The 22,799-nt window shown below is 41.9% G+C and overlaps 1 protein-coding gene across 4 annotated transcripts in view; it reads left to right on the top strand.

Moving 5' to 3' along the window:
• Positions 1-22,799, top strand: part of lama2 (laminin, alpha 2) — a 780,279-nt gene that overhangs the window by 751,810 nt on the left and 5,670 nt on the right. For all 4 annotated transcript variants that reach the window (XM_034162644.1, XM_034162643.1, XM_034162642.1 and 1 more), the window contains 3 exons: positions 5,712-5,789; positions 7,129-7,207; positions 7,415-7,546. In XM_034162644.1, the coding sequence (XP_034018535.1) occupies positions 5,712-5,789; positions 7,129-7,207; positions 7,415-7,546 (289 nt within the window). The remainder of the gene's footprint in view (positions 1-5,711; positions 5,790-7,128; positions 7,208-7,414; positions 7,547-22,799) is intronic.

The following is a 22,799-nucleotide window of genomic DNA, read 5'->3' as shown; positions in this document are numbered from 1 at the left end:
TGGACAGACCTTAAAACAAGGATAAGCTGAGACACTTCTTGGGAATGGTAACCAATTTTTCAAAGTTCATCCAAAGATTGTCCACAATGACTGTCAGGATTCATGGTGGTTTGGCAGAGGAATTATTAGGAGACACATGCAGACTCACAGGCATGTACAGGCATCTAGAAACTAGTAATGCCTAGTTTCTGATAAAAGGCTTTATCTAGAAACTAGGCATTGGATTCGGTACACACGTAGTCAAACATGGAGGTAGAGGTATCAGACATGGTACAGGCCGGTGTCGAAAAATAAAGCAGAGTCAAAATACAGGTGGAGTTCAGGATTCGGCAAGGTGGAGGTCGGAGCAAACAAGCAAGGTCAGTAACTACAAAGCAGGACATGAACGAAAGGCGAGAAAGTGAACTAAGTCAACAATCGGGTAGTGAGCTGTGAAGGCTTAATTAAGGGGAGCAATCAGGGCGTGATGTGAAGCAGGTGCAAGGAAGGTTCTGTAAAGAGGTGTGGTTTAGTGAGTCAAAGAAGAGGGAAGAGAGGCAAGAGTGTGCGTGAGTGAAAAACAAAGCGGTGGAAAGCAAGAGGAGAAAGTAAGAAAAAACTAACGGTAAAAAACCTGATGTGCTCAAGACAAACAGCTAATTAACGTGAGCAAAAGAAAAGGGGCAAACCTAAGAACTGAGTCAAAAAATGGAAAACAAGAAAACTAATGATTATAACCAAAACTAGAACGGAACTGATACTGACTGGTACAGAAAAGTAAATACAATAAAAATGGCAAAACAAACTATTGGTTAAACAGAGAATAAATGATGAACAAAAAACAAAACAAAACAGGTGACTGCAGAATAATGCAATGAATAACTGAATGATAACAGAAAATAAAACCCATACATAAACACTAACAGAAGACCATAAATAACCAGATTAATGCAAAATAAATGATAACCAAAGAATGATACCTGTGGTTAAAGCATAGCACAAAGAAAAGCGATAAATGGAACCAAACTCAGAATAACAGTAGCTTAGCCGCCGTTAGTTTCCCTCTGGCAGATCCCGAGCAGCCGGGAAAGCAGGCCGACTGGGTGACTGTGAGGAGGAAGCGTAGCCCTAAACAGAAGCCCCGTGTACACCGCCAACCCGTTCACATTTTTAACCATTTTTCCCCACTCGGCGACACACCCGCCGAGGAACAAACTCTGGTTATTGGCAACTCTGTTATGAGAAATGTGAAGTTAGCGACACCAGCAACCATAGTCAATTGTCTTCCGGGGGCCAGAGCAGGCGACATTGAAGGAAATTTGAAACTGCTGGCTAAGGCTAAGCGTAAATTTGGTAAGATTGTAATTCACGTCGGCCGTAATGACACCCGGTTACGCCAATCGGAGGTCACTAAAATTAACATTGAATCGGTGTGTAACTTTGTGGAACCAGCTCCAAATTTGGATCAGGGAGACAGACACCCTCTCTACTTTTAAGATTAGGCTTAAAACTTTCCTTTTTGCTAAAGCTTATGGTTAGGGCTGGATCTGGTGACCCTGAACCATCCCTTAGTTATGCTGCTATAGACTTAGACTGCTGGGGGGTTCCCATGATGCACTGAGTGTTTCTTTCTCTTTTTGCTCTGTATGCACCACTCTGCATTTAATCATTAGTGATTGATCTCTGCTCCCCTCCACAGCATGTCTTTTTCCTGGTTCTCTCCCTCAGCCCCAACCAGTCCCAGCAGAAGACTGCCCCTCCCTGAGCCTGGTTCTGCTGGAGGTTTCTTCCTGTTAAAAGGGAGTTTTTCCTTCCCACTGTTGCCAAGTGCTTGCTCACAGGGGGTCGTTTTGACCATTGGGGTTTTTACGTAATTATTGTATGGCCTTGCCTTACAATATAAAGTGCCTTGGGGCAACTGTTTGTTGTGATTTGGCGCTATATTTAATTGACAAGATAAAGAATAAACACATGAAAAGTAAAGCCAGAAAACCACCAAGGAAATTATGCAGTAAACGCTGACCTAGACCTTGAGCCGGGGCTGAACCTGACAATAACAGCACCACTTAGAATGCTTATAATAATAATAATTATAAATTATATAATAATAAATAATGAGTTGCTGTGGCAACATGAGCAAGGTAATTGCTATCAGACACTGAAAAACATACAACAGAGCCAGTATTGAGGTTCTACGACCCAAAGAGGAGCACAGGACTCTCTACAGACGCTTCTCAACATGGCTTAGGAGCTGCTGCTCTGCAAATGTACAACCCCTGGCAAAAATTATGGAATCACCGGCCTCGGAGGATGTTCATTCAGTTGTTTAATTTTGTAGAAAAAAAGCAGATCACAGACATGACACAAAACTAAAGTCATTTCAAATGGCAACTTTCTGGCTTTAAGAAACACTATAAGAAATCAAGAAAAAAGATTGTGGCAGTCAGTAATGGTTACTTTTTTAGAGCAAGCAGAGGAAAAAAATATGGAATTACTCAATTCTGAGGAAAAAATTATGGAATCACCCTGTAAATTTTCATCCCCAAAACTAACACCTGCATCATATCAGATCTGCTCGTTAGTCTGCATCTAAAAAGGAGTGAACACACCTTGGAGAGCTGTTGCACCAAGTGGACTGACATGAATCATGGCTCCAACACGAGATATGTCAATTGAAACAAAGGAGAGGATTATCAAACTCTTAAAAGAGAGTAAATCATCACGCAATGCTGCAAAAGATGTTGGTTGTTCACAGTCAGCTGTGTCTAAACTCTGGACCAAATACAAACAACATGAGAAGGTTGTTAAAGGCAAACAAACTGGTAGACCAAGGAAGACATCAAAGCGTCAAGACAGAAAACTTAAAGCAGTATGTCTCAAAAATCGAAAAATGTACAACAAAACAAATGAGGAACGAATGGGAGGAAACTGGAGTCAACGTCTGTGACCGAACTGTAAGAAACCGCCTAAAGGAAATTGGATTTACATACAGAAAAGCTAAACGAAAGCCATCATTAACACCTAAACAGAAAAAAAACAAGGTTACAATGGGCTAAGGAAAAGCAATCGTGGACTGGATGAAAGTCATATTCAGTGATGAATCTCGAATCTGCATTGGGCAAGGTGATGATGCTGGAACTTTTGTTTGGTGCCGTTCCAATGAGATTTATAAAGATGACTGCCTGAAGAGAACATGTAAATTTCCACAGTCATTGATGATATGGGGCTGCATGTCAGGTAAAGGCACTGGGGAGATGGCTGTCATTACATCATCAATAAATGCACAAGTTTACGTTGATATTTTGGACAATTGAAAGGATGTTTGGGGATGATGAAATCATTTTTCAAGATGATAATGCATCTTGCCATAGAGCAAAAACTGCGAAAACATTCCTTGCAAGAAGACACGTAGGGTCAATGTCATGGCATAGGGTCAATGTCAACGAGCAGATCTGATTTGATGCAGGTGTTAGTTTTGAGGATGAAAATTTACAGGGTGATTCCATAATTCTTTCCTCAGAATTGAGTGATTCCATATTTTTTTCCTCTGCTTGGTCTAAAAAAGTAACCATTACTGACTGCCATAATATTTTTTTCTTGATTTCTTATAGTGTTTCTTAAAGCCAGAAAGTTGCCATTTGAAATGACTTTAGTTTTGTGTCATGTCTGTGATCTGCTTTTTTTCTACAAAATTAAACAACTGAATGAACATCCTCCGAGGCCGGTGATTCCATAATTTTTGCCAGGGGTTGTATGAGGAGACATGGCAACCAGTTGCATATGCTTCCATCAGTAGAGTTGAAGTGGAAAGTGACCACAAACCCTTGGTTGCTTGTCCAATGAGGATACAACACATGCTGATAAGGCTACAGCAATATGATGTGAAGATGACATACACACCTGGAAAGTACATCTATGTTCCAGATGATCTGTCCAGAGCAGTGGACAGGCAAGAGAGACTTGATGAAAAATATGTTGACATGATGATGTCATCACTTTCTATGTCAAGTGAAAGAACAATGTGAAATATGTTGGACGTATCGACCTCAACAGCAATCAGAACCGGACCATTTTTTTAAAGTGTGGAAGTAGATCTGTTTGACTGCAATGGTAAAAACCACGTTGTAGTAACAGATTACTTTTCAAACTATCCTGAAGTCAGTCAGGGCTGCCAAGGAAGCAAAGAAGGCAAAGCAGGCAGCTAAGAAACCTACTGCCCCAAGTGCAAATATCTCTGCCAAGGCTGCACAGAAACCCAAAATGGCAAAGCCCATGAAGATCAGCACACCTTGTGTCAATGGAAAATGCTAAAGTTGACCAGTTGTGGTTGTGAATAAAAGTTTTGTTTATTAAGTTGTAAAAAAAAAATGTGAGTTGTTAAAAAAAGAAATGTTATTTCTTCTTCAAAGGGAGGTGATGTGTTGTTAGATGGTGGTAGTGTTGTAAACTACATTACGCAGAATGCTCGGTTGCTGCATAAGATGACAGCAGTAAATGTTCAAAGAGAAACCCACGCAGACCATCTCAGAAGTCATCATTAAAATACACTACCTAGCCTACCTAGCATAACAGTCTTATGGACAGGCTGCGATGATGAATTTGACTACATAGTTACATGGTAAATGTTTTAATATTTGAAACAGTCAGAACTGTATGAATGGTCGCGTGAGAATATAGCTTTTGCTTTGTTGCTGAGCCAGTCAATGGGCAGCAGTGGGTTAGCGCTCGATCCATTATTTTGGTACCCCAGGCTTCTCTGTGAGGTGGAGATCATCACAGTTCCATGTCTTTTAAAAATACACAAAACACAATGCTTCCCTTTAAGTACACAATAAATGTATTTCAGGTTAATCACCTGACTCTCTTTCTCTTAAGAAGCTTTACTTTGCTCAGTGTCCCGTTTTGGAAAGTTCTCCGTTTTTCATGGGAGCATTACAATGCTACATCCAGGTATGACATTTACAGTGGTTTTTCAGTGGCCCACAGCTGACATGCAATGTTATGAAACAGTTCAGGAAATTATTTATTAATTTATTTTTGTTGTTATGGTTCGGGAATGTCAATTTTGGGGTGGAACCCAAGACAAGAAATGTTAAAATGCTGTTTCTGTTTGAAACAAAGCAGTTGGAAAAAGTCTGGTTCAAAGCCCTAAATCGAACGGCTTCCATGCTTTGTTTACTAAAGTGGGTATGTGTGAACTTTTACTGAAAGATTTGACAAGGTTGCAGTGCATGCGTGTTGATAATGCTGATTTTGCTTATTGTGTGAACTGATGATCTCAGAATCTTTAAAAATGGCTCCAAGAGACCCTCTCAATTTGTTTAAATCTACAGTTCTGCTTCCTCAGTTTCCCTAAGTTCTTTGGACTTTCCCATTGTTCAATCAGTGCTGTCAAACACATCCTTTTTATGCTATCAAAGGCAAACTACCACTTTTAGTTAATCATGATGGCTAACAAGGAGTTAATGGGCCTTCAGCATTGCCTGTGTGGATGAGAGAAGATCAAAAATAAATTCAAACCAGTGTACCCAATTCTTATTATTTTGGTGTCATTTATGATGAATACATTCATACCAATGATGAGTGTATGTACACTTCCAACCACAACTGTAATAAGAGCGTGTGAGATTTTATTTTTGGCAGTATTTCCTTTTCATGTTGCAAATTTGAGTAAGTATAATTTTTATTGTCATAATTGATTGTAAAATAAGATGCGCTTTTTTCCTTTCTAGGCTGACTTGCTCGATGTTGTGGGAATGCTGTATGTTGGTGGACTACCACAGAATTACACCACTAAGCGAATAGGACTGGTAAAATAAATCAATAAATAAATGAAAAGTCTTGAGTTTTTACATACCAAAATAACATTGTTTCCATAGTCCATTTTCAATAAGGGGGCTTCATGCCTTTCCTCTGAACACTGGAAAAAAAGATGTGTGATTTTAATATGTACATTGCTTGCACATTGCCACAATGTGTCCAAAGATCATAATGTTATCCATGAGACACATAAGAAAAGTTTCTGAAGTAGTTACAGAAGAAAATTGTCAGTTGAACACATTCTGATCATGTGCAATCAATGTAGCATAATCTGTTCTCAATACAAATCAGTTCACAATAGAATGAGCACTTCTCAGTGCATTTTGACATTCATAATTCAGTCTGTTTTTGTGATAATTTGTGTAAACAAAAAACAGCAAAACAAAACAATGTTTTCTGTTAAAGTAAGAGGTACAGCCCAATACCTAAAGGGCATCTGGAAAGTATTCACAGTATTTTGTGTGTGGAATTTTGAGGGGAAAAAAAAAATCAATTTTGGAATATGGCTGTAACACAACAAAATGTGGAAAAAAATAAAGCGCTGTGAATACCATGTATGTGAACTACCAAAGTCTCTCATTCTGGCTATATCAAGTTTTTGATGTTTATAAACATTGAAATACTTGTTAAAGTAGGCAGCCAGTTGATTTGTTTTTATATGTTTTGTGTGAGTTGAGGTAAAAATTGAACATGATGTAAAGGATGGCTCTGCAGCAGTTTTTTTGTTTTTTTTCTTTTCAATAACAGAAGGGACCGGGTGTCATTGCTCTGATTTAATGTTTTTGGATACAGTTTGATTGTGTGTACACTTTTTTGCTCCATCTAAGGAAGCTGAGCTAGCCGCCCAAGCTGGGGACGTGGAGCCCTGATACATGTCTAATGTTATCAGAAAATATTTTGGTATGGCAATAGCCAGCTGATGTCATGCATCAACAATAGGTGGCAAGGGTTCCCAAGCTGGTTGTAAGTCCACATTCACTTTAAATCAGTTGCTTAAAGCTTTTATTGATAAATGTGGTGCCCATGCCTGTCAAATTTAGTAGATATAAACCAAAACCAATACATAACAATAATTGATATAGTGGTTCATATGTTGACTCACATTCAAGAAAGTGTATTTAATATATAGGGAACTGGTCATACCGTGCTACATATTTAGATTATGCAAATCCAACAGATTTTTTTTTTTTTTTTTTTTTTTATCCCCCATCCAGTGAATGTCACTTCAGTCAATCTTGTTTTTCTGGCTGGAATTATATAGTACACTTCTGCCAATAATTGCGAAAGATTTTGGATTTCGGGGTATTTAAAAAAAAAAAATCTTTCCAGATTCTGTACAGCATTAATGGATGTATTCGCAATTTGAAGATGGTTGGAGGTCCTGTGAGCACTAAGGCAAGAAGTACAGGTAATTGAGTTGTTTTGTATTTATGTATTAAAATATATTACCAATAATTAATTGTCATTCCTCATTTAGTTGTGTGTTTGTGCGTGTGTTTGTGAGGGGGAGAGAGGGAAAGTGAGAGAGTTCTAAGTTATAAGTTCTTTATACAATGGTATAAAGAACTTATTTTTGCTTTTACTCTCTTGTAATTTTTTAAATGCCTTTGCCTAGGACGTCCTGAACCCGTCCTTGAGGATTTTAATTTGAACATGGACAGACCCAGCTCCAGCCATATTGTTGGAAGATGCTTTGTTTCAACTGAAATGGGCACCTATTTTGATGGTACTGGCTTCCTGAAAGCAGGTAAGAGGAGACATTTTTGTAGGCTGAAATTTCAAGGGTACTTTCGACTTTAAACTACCTGAGAGCCACTGATCACATTGTAATGATCCACTAAATGCTTGGTGGACTTCATTCATCTTTGGAAAATTTGTATAAATGGCTAGTGTGTAGTGAGTGCCTTATATGGCAACACACTGACATCGGTGTGAATGTGAGGCATTATTGTAAAGCACTTTGACCATCTGATGCAGATGGAAAAGCACTAAATAAATGCAGCCCATTTATATCCTATATGTCCACATATATAAATACAGTCGAAAATAATCAGTTTTATCAGCTCTAACTCGTCGCCGATAAAATTTAATTTAATATGTAATGTGTCAGGTTCATGATGACATGATAAATGTAGCGGGATTGTTTTACCATTTAGGGTCCAGGGGTACTTTCTAGATTTTACCATACTTTCAGTAATTCCCATTTTGAGTTTTTTTCTTTGTTTGTTTTACTCATGTTGTATATCAACATGATGAGAACAATCTCAGATTTCAGAATATATGTCATATATGTCATACGTGTCATGAACACTATGTAGAAATATGTTGGCTGTAAATCTAAAAAAAAGAAAAAAAAAGCATATTTAGAGAATTCTTCAAATCCATTCATTGGTCCATTTCCTAAACCTGCTTACTCCGGTTAAGGGTGGGGCAGCTGAAGCCTTTCAATTTTTCAATCTTTTTTGAAAATTCATGTGGATGAACTGTTTTGCTGCTAGAAATGCATTCATTTGGTCACAATAGTAATAGTTGTCATAGTAATAGTAATATGAAGGAAAATTTTATATAGTATAAAATAAATGTCAAATAAAATCACTCGCCATTTCCACTGAGATGTTTTCTATTTTCACTCTGTGCAGAAATGTCCATAAAGAAGAATGTAAAGTACCTCACAAAAAATGCCCATTTACTCTGTTGGGGAGGGGTTTTGTGGATTCTGCAAAACAAAAATAGCCCATCCACAGGCTTTTTTTTTTATAACTATGTATTCTCTGTGGGACTAAATAAAAGTCCCTTCAACTTCTCCCTTATTTTCACTCAGGCTGCCACAACAGATGCAAAGTGGATCCGCATATTGATTTGGCACAAGTTTTACCCCGGATGCCTTTGCTAACACAACTCCACATTACACGAAGAAGAGGCAAGAGTGGCCTTGAAATTGGAATACCTCATACTGGTTACAAGCACACTAACTGCTTGGCCCACCACCCCTGCTGTCTGCAATAAAACAAAACAAAAATGGAAAAATTATTTTTAGGCTGACAGGACCATTTTTTTAGTAACAGTGTGAATCATTCTGACTGTTGAACCGAAGGGCAATGTGCTTTGAATGGGTCTGTTGAAGCAGCAGCAGTGCGAGAGGGAGAGAAAAAAAATTCCCCTATCATCTTCTCATCTTCAACCGCTTATCTGAGATCGTGTTGCAGGATTCCCCACTAACATTAACCTGCTATCAGTGACATTTGGAAGCTTTTCACTGTTATTCTACAGTGTTGCTGTACAATTATGCTGCAGTGTGCCTACTGAGACATACAACAACTTAATACTGTGAAAAATTTATAGTACTGTCCCACTGTTAAATTTCAGTAAACAGCTGTTTGTCAGAATAATTCTTCAATTAAAAAATAATAATTATAGAACTGCATTGCCATGGGCTATAGATTGGGTAGTGTTTATAAAATTGGTAGCTGACATTTTTCATTAAATTGTGCAAATTTTTTATAATGAGTTGGAATGGCACGTGAGTACAGAATGTTTTTAGAACCATCGACCTCAACAGTTTTTTTTGAAGAGGAACTCAGCCCTTTTACTTCCTGTTAATTACATAATTTCTTAATGTTAATTTACTGTTTTAATGTATTTATACTCAACAAAAATATAAACGCAACACTTTTGGTTTTGCTCCCATTTTGTATGAGATGAACTCAAAGATCTAAAACATTTTCCACATACACAATATCACCATTTCCGTCAAATATTGTTCACAAACCAGTCTAAATCTGTGATAGTGAGCACTTCTCCTTTGCTGAGATAATCCATCCCACCTCACAGGTGTGCCATACCAAGATGCTGATTAGACACCATGATTAGTGCACAGGTGTGCCTTAGACTGTCCACAATAAAAGGCCACTCTGAAAGGTGCAGTTTTGTTTTATTGGGGGGGGGATACCAGTCAGTATCTGGTGTGACCACCATTTGCCTCATGCAGTGCAACACATCTCCTTCGCATCATCCGTGAAGAGAACACCTCTCCAACATGCCAAACGCCAGCAAATGTGAGCATTTGCCCACTCAAATCGGTTACGATGACAAACTGGAGTCAGGTCGAGACCCCGATGAGGACGACGAGCATGCAGATGAGCTTCCCTGAGACGGTTTCTGACAGTTTGTGCAGAAATTCTTTGGTTATGCAAACCGATTGTTTCAGCAGCTGTCCGAGTGGCTGGTCTCAGACAATCTTGGAGGTGAACATGCTGGATGTGGAGGTCCTGGGCTGGTGTGGTTACACGTGGTCTGTGGTTGTGAGGCTGGTTGGATGTACTGCCAAATTCTCTGAAACGACTTTGGAGACGGCTTATGGTAGAGACATGAACATTCAATACACGAGCAAGAGCTCTGGTTGACATTCCTGCTGTCACCATGCCAACTGCACACTGGGTTTCTTACAGTCACCATGTAGCTGTGGTGGAGTCTTTACTCCACCACAGCTACACAACAGAACCATAGTGAGGTCTAGAGCTTTTATACAGAACAGAGGAGGAATAAAGTAACATCTCATATAAGCCAACAGAGCATTAATCAGCTGCTGTATCTAAAACCACAAGACAAACACGTGATGTAAGGCAACCACTGATTTCCCGCGAGATCCCACAAGATCTTGTCTATTGTCAATCCAGGAAGTGTTCAACATTTGACATTTCCTGTTTCACTGTGGACTCAAAATTTGGCACTTCCTGTTTCAGTCTCAACTCACCACTGAATTCCTGTGAGATCCCATGAGATCTCATCTATTCTCAATCCAGGAAGTGTTCAACATTTGACATTTCCTATTTCACTGTGGGCAATTTGGCACTTCCTGTTTGGGACAAGTGTACTGTGAGCAAACTTTGTGCTGCTGTGCGTCACTTCACTCATATTATTATTGTTATTATTTTTACTTCTATTTTGTCATTTCATTTTTAAATTAATCACAAAGTAAATAAGTGTATTCACTTTCTTGTGTCATCCATGTATTTTTAACATATTATGTACTTACATTGAACTTACTACATAAAATCACACACACACCCATGCTTTTAATATATAGATGATTTACCGCCCCTGTTGGATTGGCATGTGAGTCCAGAATGTAAATATCAATGTTCATTGTTCAATGTTTTCAGTTACTAGCTATGCTAACAATGTTTCAAATTGTTAGCTAATATATGTGGCTTCTCCAAACATAATAATGTTCGGTTTTGGCACTGTTCATCCTTGACCCAAAGTAAATAAATATACCAAATGGCAAATGTCAGCTCTGTGCAGTTTGTGCAAGGTCAAAACTGCACGCATGCATGTACACATGCACAGCTTTGTCTGTTTTAATTTGACAATGACAAGCGGAGATGGTGGCAGAAGACATTAAAAGCATTTCATTCATGACATTTAAGTCACTCATGGAAATAGCAACATAACTAAACTGACAACTGATTGAACTAAAAAACACAAATCAATAACCCTAACAACACTATTAAACTAACATGAAACACAGTAACAACATTTAAAATCTCAAAACCCTGAATTCCCATGGTGCATTGCAAGCACCATGTCCATTGTTTACTGATTAGCCAAAATCACAAATTTCTCAAAGAATTTGTCCTATCAACTTTCTGTTTTTGCAACATATATCGCTGACCCAAAATTAAGGATGGGGCGATCCAATCCAGTATTGGTATCGCCTTCCAATACAAATGTAATTCCATGTCTGTGAAGCCTCTCAAGTGCTGCTGGCTCTCTACTCTGTTTGCTGCTGAGCGTGAGGAGGGAGGGGAAAGTTTCTGAACTGAAACCGAGCTGTTTGAGAGCGGTCTCTTCCGCAGTTGGGGAGCAGTGTTCTAGCCACTATGGGTGGGAAATTTCCACCCAGCTCTCGAATTCAAAATGGCTGTGCCGCCAAGCACAGATTTTCCGAAAAATGAACTGAATTATTGCTGAAAATGTGACATAAAAATTAGGTGCTTCACTAGACAACATGTCTATTCACAGAATGGGAAAAAACTCTATCAAAATCCTTCAGTATTAATCCAGATTTAATCCAGAGAGTGTGTATCTGATGATACATTTCAAAATTTACAATTTATTTTACAGTTGAAAGGTTTCATGTTTCCAAAATGTTCCAAGTTTGCACTTAGCAACAAAACATTGAATTAGGAAACAGTGAGTGAGAGCGATCAAGAGAGCAACAGAGAGAGAGAGACAGAAAGAGAGAGAGAGAGAGGACTTCATTTTTAATTTTTACTCTTAACACTTGCTTTGACAATGTAAACATCAATAAAGCTCTGTTGAAATTGAATTAAGAGAGAGAGAGAGAGAGAGAGTGTTGTCTTTTCTCTTTTAAGTCTATAAAAATAAGTCTATAAAAGTCTTAAAAAAATAAATATAAGTACTTTATTCTTTCACCAAAACATCAAATCTAGGCTTACATCTTAGATCTACCTTCTGGCAAATTGTAGCTGAACTTTCACGTCTTCTTTTTAAGAAAATCCTCCTCTAAGCACTTAATCATGAAGCTGTATAACTGGGAATACAAAATATCCTCATATAAAATCAACAATGATAAAAATAATGTTAAAGCAAACAGACCTCTGGTATCAGAATAGTATTGGTATCAGCAGATCAGGTATCGGGATTGGAAGTGAAAAAATCAAATACATAAGCATACTAAATTGCAAATGTCAGCTTTCCCCGGTTTCACCATGATCAAAGTCATACACACGCATGCACACAGAGGCTACTCAGTCAAACTCACCCCCCTAAACCCTCACTCCCATCCAGGTCATGGCACCAGTATAACCTCTGTGTATGTTTATTTTCACTCCGTCCCGCCACCCTCGGGACGCAAACTCACAATCTCCAGTATGGGAGGTGCACACTCTCTCCAGGAGGCTAAAACTAATGTGCTCTGGCCAGAGGGTCTTTTGCAATTGAGGAGTGAGGTTTTCTGACGATCATAACTGATTCTGGAGGATTCAGTGGAGGCCAGCTGGAGTTACTGGCCTCCACTGGCCTTGCCCATCGTGACTTGAGGACAATCAAGAAAAAAATCACCAAGAATGGCAACAGTTTCCAGAAACCAAATGTGACAAAAATACCAGAAATATTATCTCAGAAATCAAGTAAAGGTCATGTCACAAAGAGCTCAGAAGGATACAGAACTCTGCATTGCAAAATCAGCTAAGCATGAAGTAAGGAAATTCTGGCTATATGTTAAATCTAGGACCAAGGTATATTCCAATATCCCAGACCTGTCGCAGCCCACTGGGGGAATGGCGCACATTGATGCAACCAAGCCATATTAATTTTATATACCTGCTTACTCCAGTCAAGGGTCACGGGAGGCTGGAGCCTATACCAGCAGACATAGGGTGAGAGGTGGGCTACACCCTGCACAGGATACCATTGTATCACAGGACCATATACAGACAGACAAAATCATTCACACACTCACACACACCTACGGTAAATTTTAAAGTTTCCAATTCACCTAATCTGCATGTCTTTGGATGTGCTAGGACTAGAGCACCCAGAAAGAACCCACAGAAACACGGGGAGAACATGCAAACTCTACACAGAAAGGCCCAGATGGGAAGCGATTCTACGTCCTTTTTACTGTGTATCAGTAATAACTACTACACCACTGTGCCAAGGCATATGTTGTGTCCAATTTTGTCAGCTGTGTGTTTACTGTGGAACCACCTGGCAATAGCCTGACACCTCACATTTTTGACTGATCTCCAAAGAACAGGTGAATTAGAAGCTTCATAAACTACAGCTGCAAAGTCACAAGGACCTGATAAGCTCCACCCCAGCTTATTGAAGATGTTGGCTGACATGTCATCACTGGTATTCTGCAGGGCTTAGTATGAGGCCCACTTCTGTTTGTGACTTTCCTAAAGTGGCGACATGATTTATCAAGCTATATATAGATGACACCAAACATACAATGACATCTGAACTGCAGAGAAACGGGTAAGATCATTACCACAGGAAAAAAAGGGACTCAATATCACTATTAATATGGTTCTCACTAATGATTCCCAATTTGCAACAGAATACACACACACACAAACGCACACACACATATCTTCAACCGCTTCAATCGCGGGGGGCTGGAGCCTATCCCAGCAGTCATAGAGCACAAGGTAGGGTACACCCAGGACAGGACGCCAGTCTGTCACAGCAACAGAATACAATGATTTGCAAATCCTCTGCTGTTATAGTTCATTTGTATTCCACTTGAATTCAATTGAATACCCATTGTCATGGTTGGGTATAAAGTATTTGCACAAAAACAATTAAGTTTGTCAGTTTGAGCATTAAATATCTTGTCTTTGTGGTATATTCAATTGAATATAGGTTGAAGAGGATTTGCAAATCATTGTATTCTTTTTATTTACATTTTACACAACATCCCAACTTCATTGGATTTCGGGTTGTAAAACGTTCACAAAGCTTGACTGTGATTTTGCAAAAATGCAAAAAGCTTAAAGGCTAAACTAATGGTAGCAGAGCTGTTTACAGCCTGGCTCAAAAGCCGCAACAAAAAGTGAGGCACACATGGGAGCAGACAGGCTTTTAAAACCTATAACAAATAGGCCCATGGCAGCTCTCCAACCGGCGATCTGGAGGAGGAAGAAGCAGAGCGCACCCACAGAAGACAAAAGCCCCTCCTTTTAAAGCCCAAGGCAGAAGACAACACCATCGCCTCCTGGTGGCCAGGACCTCAGAACACACAACACACATTAAATATGTGTGTTGTGTGTTCTGAGGTTCTGAGGTAGACAATGATACAACAACCACATTAGGATGGCCGCAGGGGGCCGTCACACGAGCATTAAAACTTCAGCAATGCAGTAACGTCACGTTTTAATTTAAAATTATTCTCACCTCAGACAAATTTGCAGAACTAAGCTCCGGTGCTTAGTTCTGCAAATTTCTGCAAACTGGGTGCTTGTATATATCCAAAAGTGAGGAATTTCAGATTGGGTGGGTCTGCTCCATCACCTCAGCTGCGGTGTTTCGCTCTGAGCAGGAATGTGGCCTGAACCCCGGCTGCTCTGTGTGGCTCTGCCTGTTGTCACAGTCTGATCGAACCCACATTCTGATTAATCCTCTCTTGGCTTCAAAAAGTCACTGATAAAAGCTTCTCCCAGCAGGGTGACACATTACACTATTACATTATTACACTATTACTGTTTTTTTTGTCCAGATTTTTTTTGTGTGTGTGTGGTCCTGGCAGACAAAAACCCAAGATGGCGATTGTCCTGCTTTTTTGGACTTTGGAAAAGTCATATAATGGCATAGAAATCTCTGCCCCCCCTTGTGGCATCTGATGCATCCGACATAGCCAATGCAAGGGGAGATGGGGAGCGTGTGGTGTGAAAGGCCCATAAGTCAGGCAACTTTTTTCCCTTTTTAAATATAAATGATGGAGCTTTTTTCCCTTTTTAAATAGAAATGATGAACTTGAACTGCCACCTTATATTGGTGGGGGAGTTTGCGTACACGGATGATCCTAGGAGCTATGTTGTCAGGGCTTTGTGCCCCTGGTAGGGTCTCCCATGGCAAACAGATCAGACGAAGGGCAGTTCAGAAGCTACCATGACCAGTATAATATCAAGGACTAAGACGTCGACCGGTATGGCAGAACCGGGGCCCCACCCTGGAGCCAGACCTGGGGTTGGGGCTCGCGTGCGAGCATTTGGTGGTCAGGCCTTAGCCCATGGGCTCGCTCTCCTGTGGGTTCACCACCTGCAGAGGGGGCCATGGGGGTTGGGTGCAGAGAGGACTGGGTGACGGCTGAAGGCAGGTGGCCCGGCGACCCAGTCCATGCTTACAGCCTCTAGCTGTCGGGACGTGGAATGTCACCTCACTGAGGGGGAAGGAGCCTGAGCTTGTGAGGGAGGTTGAGAGGTACCGACTAGGGATAGTCAGGCTCACCTCCACGCACAGCTTGGGCTCTGGTACCCAACTCCTGTAGAGGGGCTGGGCGCTCCAGTTTGTTTGGTGTTGCCCACGTGGAGAGGTGGCGGGCGGGCATTGCTCATTGCTCCCCAGCTCAGTTGCCATGTGTTGGAGTTCACCCCGGTGAACGAGAGGGTTGCATCCCTACGCCTTCAGGTTGGGGAGAGGTCTCTCACTGTTGTCTCCGAATGGACGCCGGAGATAAGGGATGCCATCAAGCTGAAGAAGTCCTACTTGTCTTTGTTGGCAGGTGGGACTCCGGAGGCAGCTGACAGGTACCGGCAGGCCAAGTGTGCTGCAGCCTGTGTGGTCATAGAGACAAAAACTCGGGTCTGGGAGGAGTTCGGGGAGGCCATGGAGGAGGACTATCAGCTGGCCTCAAAGAAATACTGGCAAACCGTCCGACGCCACTGGAGGTGGAAGCAGCTCTCCACCAACACTGTTTGGTGTGGGTGGGGACCTGTTGACCCTGATTGAGGATGTTGTCAGGTGGTGGAAGGAATACTTTGAGGATCTCCTCAATCCCATCGTCACGTCTTCCAAAGATGAAGCACAGACTCTGGACTCAAAGGCGGACTCATCCATCACCCAGACTGAAGTCACCGAGGTGGTCAGAAAGCTCCTCGGTGGCAAGGCTCCTGGGGTGGATGAAATCTGTCTGGAGTACCATTAGTCTCTGGATGTTGTGGGACTGTCTTGGTTGACATATCTCTGCAACATTGCGTGGCGGTCGGGGACAGTACCTCTGGATTGGCAGACCGGGATGGTGGTCCCTCTGTTTAACAAGGGGGACCAGAGGGTGTGTTCCAACTACAGGGGAATCACACTCCTCAGCCTCCCCGGTAAGGTCTATTCCAGAGTACTAGAGAGGAGAATTCGACCGATAGCTGAACCTCAGATTCAGGAGGAGCAGTGTGGTTTTCATCCTGGTCGCGGCACACTGGACCAACTCTACACTCTCCATGGGGTGCTCAAGGGTTCATGGGAGTCCACATGTGTTTCGTGGATCTGGAGAAGACCATTGACCGTATCCTTCAAGGTGCCCTGTGCGGGGTGCTCCAGGAGTATGGAGTACGGGGTCCGGGCTCCAGGAGCCCGGACCCCGTACTCCTATCCGGTCCCGATATGACTGCAGCTGGAGCTTGGTTCATATTGCCAGTAGTAAGTCAAGCCTGTTTCCAGTGCACGTCGGCCTCTGCCAGGTCTGTCCTTTGTTGTGTTCATTACCTTTATGGACAGAATTTCTAGGCGCAGTCAGTGTGTAGAGGGGGTCTGGTTTGGGAACCACAGAATTTTGTCTCTGCTGTTTGCAGACGATGTGGTTCTTTTGGCTTCATCAAATCAGGACCTTCAAGCATGCACTGGAGCGGTCTGCAGCCAAGTGTGCAGCATCCGGGATGAAAATCAGCACCTCCAAATCTGAGGCCATGGTTCTCGACCAGAAAAAGGTGCTTTGCCCTCTTCAGGTCGGTGGAGTGTCCTTGCCTCATGTGGAGGAGTTTAAGTATCTTGGGGTCTTGTTCACGAGAGAGGGACGGATGGAGCATGAGATCGACAGATGGATCGGTGCAGCATCTGCAGTGATGCGGTCGCTGCATCGGAGCATCACGGTGAAGAGAGAGGAGCAGGGGGACAAAGCTCTCGATGTACCAGTCGATCTACATTCCGACCCTGACCTATGGTCATGAGATTTGGTTCATGTCCGAAAGAACAAGATCACGAGTACAAGCGGCAGAGATGAGTTTCCTCCGCAGGGTGGCTGGGCGATCCCTTAGAGATAGGGTGAGGAGCTCACTCACTCGAGAGGAGCTCGGCGTCGAGCCGCTGCTCCATCAGCAGAAAAAAGTGGATGGATGGATGGATGGATGATGGAGCTGGTCTGTTGGCATTCATGGAACACTTTTAAAATTTTTCAGTCCACATATTTTGTCCAATGTACAACAACATGTGCAAAAATGATCTTTATATCAAGCCTCTCCAATCCTCTATATGGTATTGGCATTTTTTTTTCTTTTCAAAATCTTTTTATTGAATTTCCCAAAGCGAACATATATATATATTTGAATCACGTGTGATTGCATCAGCCAAGCTTGAACCTTAGTGCGCATGCGTGAGTTTTTTCACGCCTGTCGGTTGCGTCATTCGCCTGTGAGCACACTTTGAGTGAGCACTGGTCCTCCCCCCTCGTTGGATTTTCATTGTGAGGAAAATGACTGAACGGCTGGAGCAGCGATGCATCAAATTTTTCCAGAAACTGTGAGAGACAGCCAGGTGGTACAGCCGGTTTAAAGACGGCGTACAATGGCGGAGGGCGCGCCTCGCTCCGAGCGGCGATTGACAGGCTGAAACGACCAGATCATTTCCAAAACTGAATGCTGTGTTGATCCGGGACGTCGTCTGACTACCAGAGAAATGGCAGAAAAGGTGGACATAGCACTTTCCCGGCACATTTCACTGTTAAAGGAGATTTTGTCATGAAAACAGGAGCGGAGGAATTCGCCACAGATTGCGCGGAACGAAAGCACCTCCGTGTTAGTCTCACAGGACATGTTGTGACATGCTCAGCTCTTCGACAATTTCTCGGATACTCACTTGACTGAAAAGCCACCCAAAGCTGTTTGAATCTTCGAATGGTGGAAGAGCTGGGCATGTCCCGTGAGACTTCCAACACGGAGGTGCTTTTTGTTCTGCGCCATTAGCGGCTCCATCCTGACGCACAAATTCTGCCGCACATCTTTCATTACAAAATCTCCTGTAACAGTGTAATGTGCCGAAAAAGTGCTATGTCCACCTCTCTTGCCATTTCTCTGGTAGTCAGACGATGTCCCAGATCAACACAGCCTTCACTTTGGAAATGATCTGGTTGTTTCAGCCTGTCAATGGCCACTGGAAGCGCTGTGCGCACTCAGCCGCTGTGGGCTGTCTTTAATCTGGTTGTAATGCTCCTTAATTGTGTGATGGCCCATAAGATCTTCAGCGAAAGCCATCTGAAGTTTCCGAATGGTTTCCACCTGGCTGGCTGTCACAGTTTGTGAAAAAATTTTGATGCAGCAAAGCGGCAATCGCTCAGCCATTTTCCTGACAATGAAAATCCGCCGAGGGGGCTGGGCCACTCCTCCCACAAAGCGTGCTCACAGTCGAATGACGCAACCGACAGGCGTGAAAAAACTCATGCATGCGCATGAAGGTTCAAGCTTGGCTGATGCAATCACACGTGATTCAAATCCATAAGGTTATTGCAAAAAATAAAAAGGTCCGATACTTTTCTAACAGACCTCGTATAATAACAATAATAGCAACAACAACAGAACATAACATAGATAGGTACCAGTATGGAAAGTACAGTTAAATGATCTACCCTCCCATATATTATGCAAACACCTGTGTAGGAACGTATAACGACTCCTCTTGATCATATCAAGATAGAGGTAGAACGTTGAACCTGCCACCCCCCCACAAAGAAACACAGCTAAGGCACACACAGTAGTCAGCAGGCTTGTCGAGCTTCAGATCTTGAGCTACTCAAATGTCAGGGGCCTATTCCAAAGTCGTATTTTACAACACATGCGAGTCGTGAAAGTAGGTCAGAAAGGATCCCCAAGTCTTATAGAATTTGCCCTCAGTGCCTTTCAATGAAAAACGCATCTTTTCTGGAGCAAGACAGCGCATAATGTCCCTCAGCCATTGAGGGTGTGTGGGCGAGGTCACCTCCATCCACATAAACAGAATGGCCTGCCTGGCCAAAAGGAGGGAGAAGGAAACCATGTGGCGCTCCGCAGAAGTCAGTCGGGGGTCGTCAGCCCCAAAGGTAGGGTGGCATCGCGTAATTTACATTTGACACAGGTGGGGGTAACGTCAGGATATATGCTAGCTAATTCAGACTTTGATCTGTGAGCTCTATGAACCACTTTGCATTGCATTAGTCAGTGTCTTGCACACAGTGACGATTTATGAATTGAGTTTAGGATCAAGTCCCAGCGGTCAGCAGATATCAAACATCCTAGGTCCTGTTCTCACGCCTTTCTGGTCCTATCCATTGTCAAACGCGAAAGTGTGATAATGTTCCGGTACAGTTTAGACTAGAGAGTGCGCCCTTCAAGGTTGGATTAAAGGAGAGAAATGTGTCAATTGGATTAGCACCCGGTTTATTAGGAAAGCATGATAAGGTACATTGCATAAAATCTCTGACCTGTAAATAATGAAAAAAGTGCGTTTTGGGCAAGTGGAATTTCTCAGAGAGAAAAAGAAGAAAAACTGCTGCCCTTGAATAGATGTGAGAGTGAAATGATGCCCTTTTTAGTATCACACTGAGATGGGGTAAAAAGGGGATTGGATGCAACAGGGCTGAGCATGGAAATTTCGGCAAAACTAAATGCCCTCCTAAACTGAGTCCACACCTTCAGAGCGGAACATACTCCCGGATTTTTTATTTGTTTGGGTATTGGATAATTAAGTGGGGCACCAAGCAACGCAGAGAGTGACATATTTTGGACTGAGTTCAGCTCAACTGTTAACCATTCCAGGCCATCAGATCGATGATTATATTATATTATTATATAATATAATATTATTATATTATACCAAAAGGCGAGAGAACGAATATTTGCTGTAAGAGCGCATATTAGGTAGTCCCATACCTCCGTCGATCTTCAAACGTTGGAGCACAGCTTTGCTTACTCTGGGTTTCTTATTCTGCCAGATGTATGAGGAAATAGTCGAATCCAACAAAGTAAAAAAGGATTTGGGAACAAATATAGGTAAAGATTGGAATAAGTAGATAAACTTTGGCAGTATGTTCATTTTTACAGAATTTATACGACCGGCTAGTGTCAATGAAAGGGGTGACCATTGTTGTAGAGACGTTCTCACCTGATTGTGGAGAGTTATGAAATATTCACGGAATAGGTCTTTAAATTTACGGGTGATCTCTAATCCTAAATAGGTAAACTGCCGTTTCTCAATTTTAAGAGGGGTGCTACTGTAATCGACAGCCAGGGCCTCGTCATTTATTGGAAAGAGCTTTGTCTTGTGGATGTTAATTTTGTAGCCGGACATACGTCCAAATTCTTCAAAAAGAGACAACGCCACGGCCAAAGACTTAGTTGGGTCACAGATATACAGCAAGAGATCGTCAGCGTAAAGAGAGACTTTATGTTCCACGCCGCCCCTATAGATGCCCGGGATGTTAATGCTGTTTCTGAGCGCGACGTCAAGTGGCTCTATTGCTAAATCAAATAGGATCGGGCTCAACGGACAACCCTGTCATGTTCCATGGCCCAGTGCAAATGGTTGGGATGTAATGCCATTCATCTGCACAGTTGCAGTAGGGGCGGCATAGAGCAACTTAATCCAGCCTACAAACATGGGACCGAAGCCAAATTTACATAATGCTGAAAACAGATATTTCCACTCGACATGATCGAATGCTTTCTCCGCATTGATAGAAACAATGCATTCCGGAGTTTTGTCTTGGGAGGGCGTATAGCACATCGAGAAGGCGTCTGATATTGATAAAAGCATGGCGGCTTTTAATAAAGCCAGTCTGATCAGTGGATATTATATGAGGGAGGGCATCTGCTAATCTGAGAGCCAGGACTTTCGCTAGAATTTTGGCATCCGTGTTAAGGAGAGAAATAGGACGATAGGAGGTGCAGTCAGCTGTGTCTTTTCCTTTCTTTGTGATAAATAATATGAAAGCCTCAGCCAGTGAAGGTGGAAGTGAGCCACGTTGCTGTGATTCATGTAGGACCATTGCAAATTGTGATGAAAGGGGTTTGGAAAACTGTTTAAAAAATTCAGTGGGAAAACCGTCAGGTCCCGGTGTCTTCCCAGACTGCATCAAAGAGATGGCTTGGGTTATTTCTGCTTGGGATATAGGAGCCTCTAGCTTCTCAATAAGGTCTACGGGAACAGGGGGAATAGGCAGTGAGTCGAGAAAAGTGCTAATACTAACCTCATCTTCATCAAATTCACAGGAATATAGACTGGAGTAAAAATTTCTGAATTTAGTGTTGATCTCACTGGGGTTGGAAGTAATTTCCCCATTTTCAGAGCAGATGGCCGATATGTGTTGTTTGGCTCTGCATCCCCTTAGCAAGTTAGTGAGTAATTTCCCTGATTTCTCCCCATGTTCATACAATGTGCAATTATTTTTCAGGAGAATGTTTTGTGTTTGGTAGGTTGTCAAGAGGTCAAATCTGGTTTTGAGTTCAATCTTTTTGTTATAAAGCTCAGGAGTTTGGTGTTTCGTGTATTCCTTTTCAGTGTTACGGATTTCAGATAGGAGGTCCGATTGTTCTTTCCGGGATTTTCTTTTCAAATTTGCTGTAAATTAGATCATTTAGCCTCTCAGATAGGCTTTGAGTGCTTCCCAGACTGAGAGTGCAGAAAGTCAGGAGTATTGTTAGTTTCAAGAAATAGAGAGATATGTTCCTCTATAAACTTGATAAAGCTATCATCTGAAAGTAGTGTACAATTAAATCGCCAATGTCTTGAGAGGTTTGGGATCCCAGGGAAATTCATTGACATTGTCAAAGGAGCATGGTCGGCGATAACTATACTCTGATAATCACATGAGCTGACTTGGGGAACAGTTTTGTCATCCACAAAAAAATGATCTATCCTGGTGAATGTATTGTGCATGGGGGAGAAGAAGGAATATGCCCTATCATCAGGATGAAGATGGCGCTAAACGTCGGAGATTCCACCTTCTAACAGAAACGATTGAATGTACAAGGCTGACTTAGTCCTCGTAGTAGGCTTGGAGGAAGAGCGGTCTATTACTGAATCAAGCCAGCAATTGAAGTTCTCTCCCATGATTAGATAACGAGAGTCCAACTTGGGAAGCTTAGAAAATTTTTTTTCAAAGAAGGTAACATCATCTGCATTTGGAGCATAAATGTTAACTAAGACAACACTGGTATCAAAAGGTTTTCCAGAGACAATTAAAAACCTGCCATCTCTGTCAGCCATGACGTGAGTTGGTTCAAACAGTACAT

The sequence above is a fragment of the Thalassophryne amazonica genome, chromosome 21 (genome assembly GCF_902500255.1).
Source record: "Thalassophryne amazonica chromosome 21, fThaAma1.1, whole genome shotgun sequence".
Lineage (NCBI taxonomy): Eukaryota > Metazoa > Chordata > Actinopteri > Batrachoidiformes > Batrachoididae > Thalassophryne > Thalassophryne amazonica.
The sequence above is the reverse complement of the archived record's forward strand: the minus strand, read 5'-3'. Positions and strand labels throughout refer to the sequence as shown.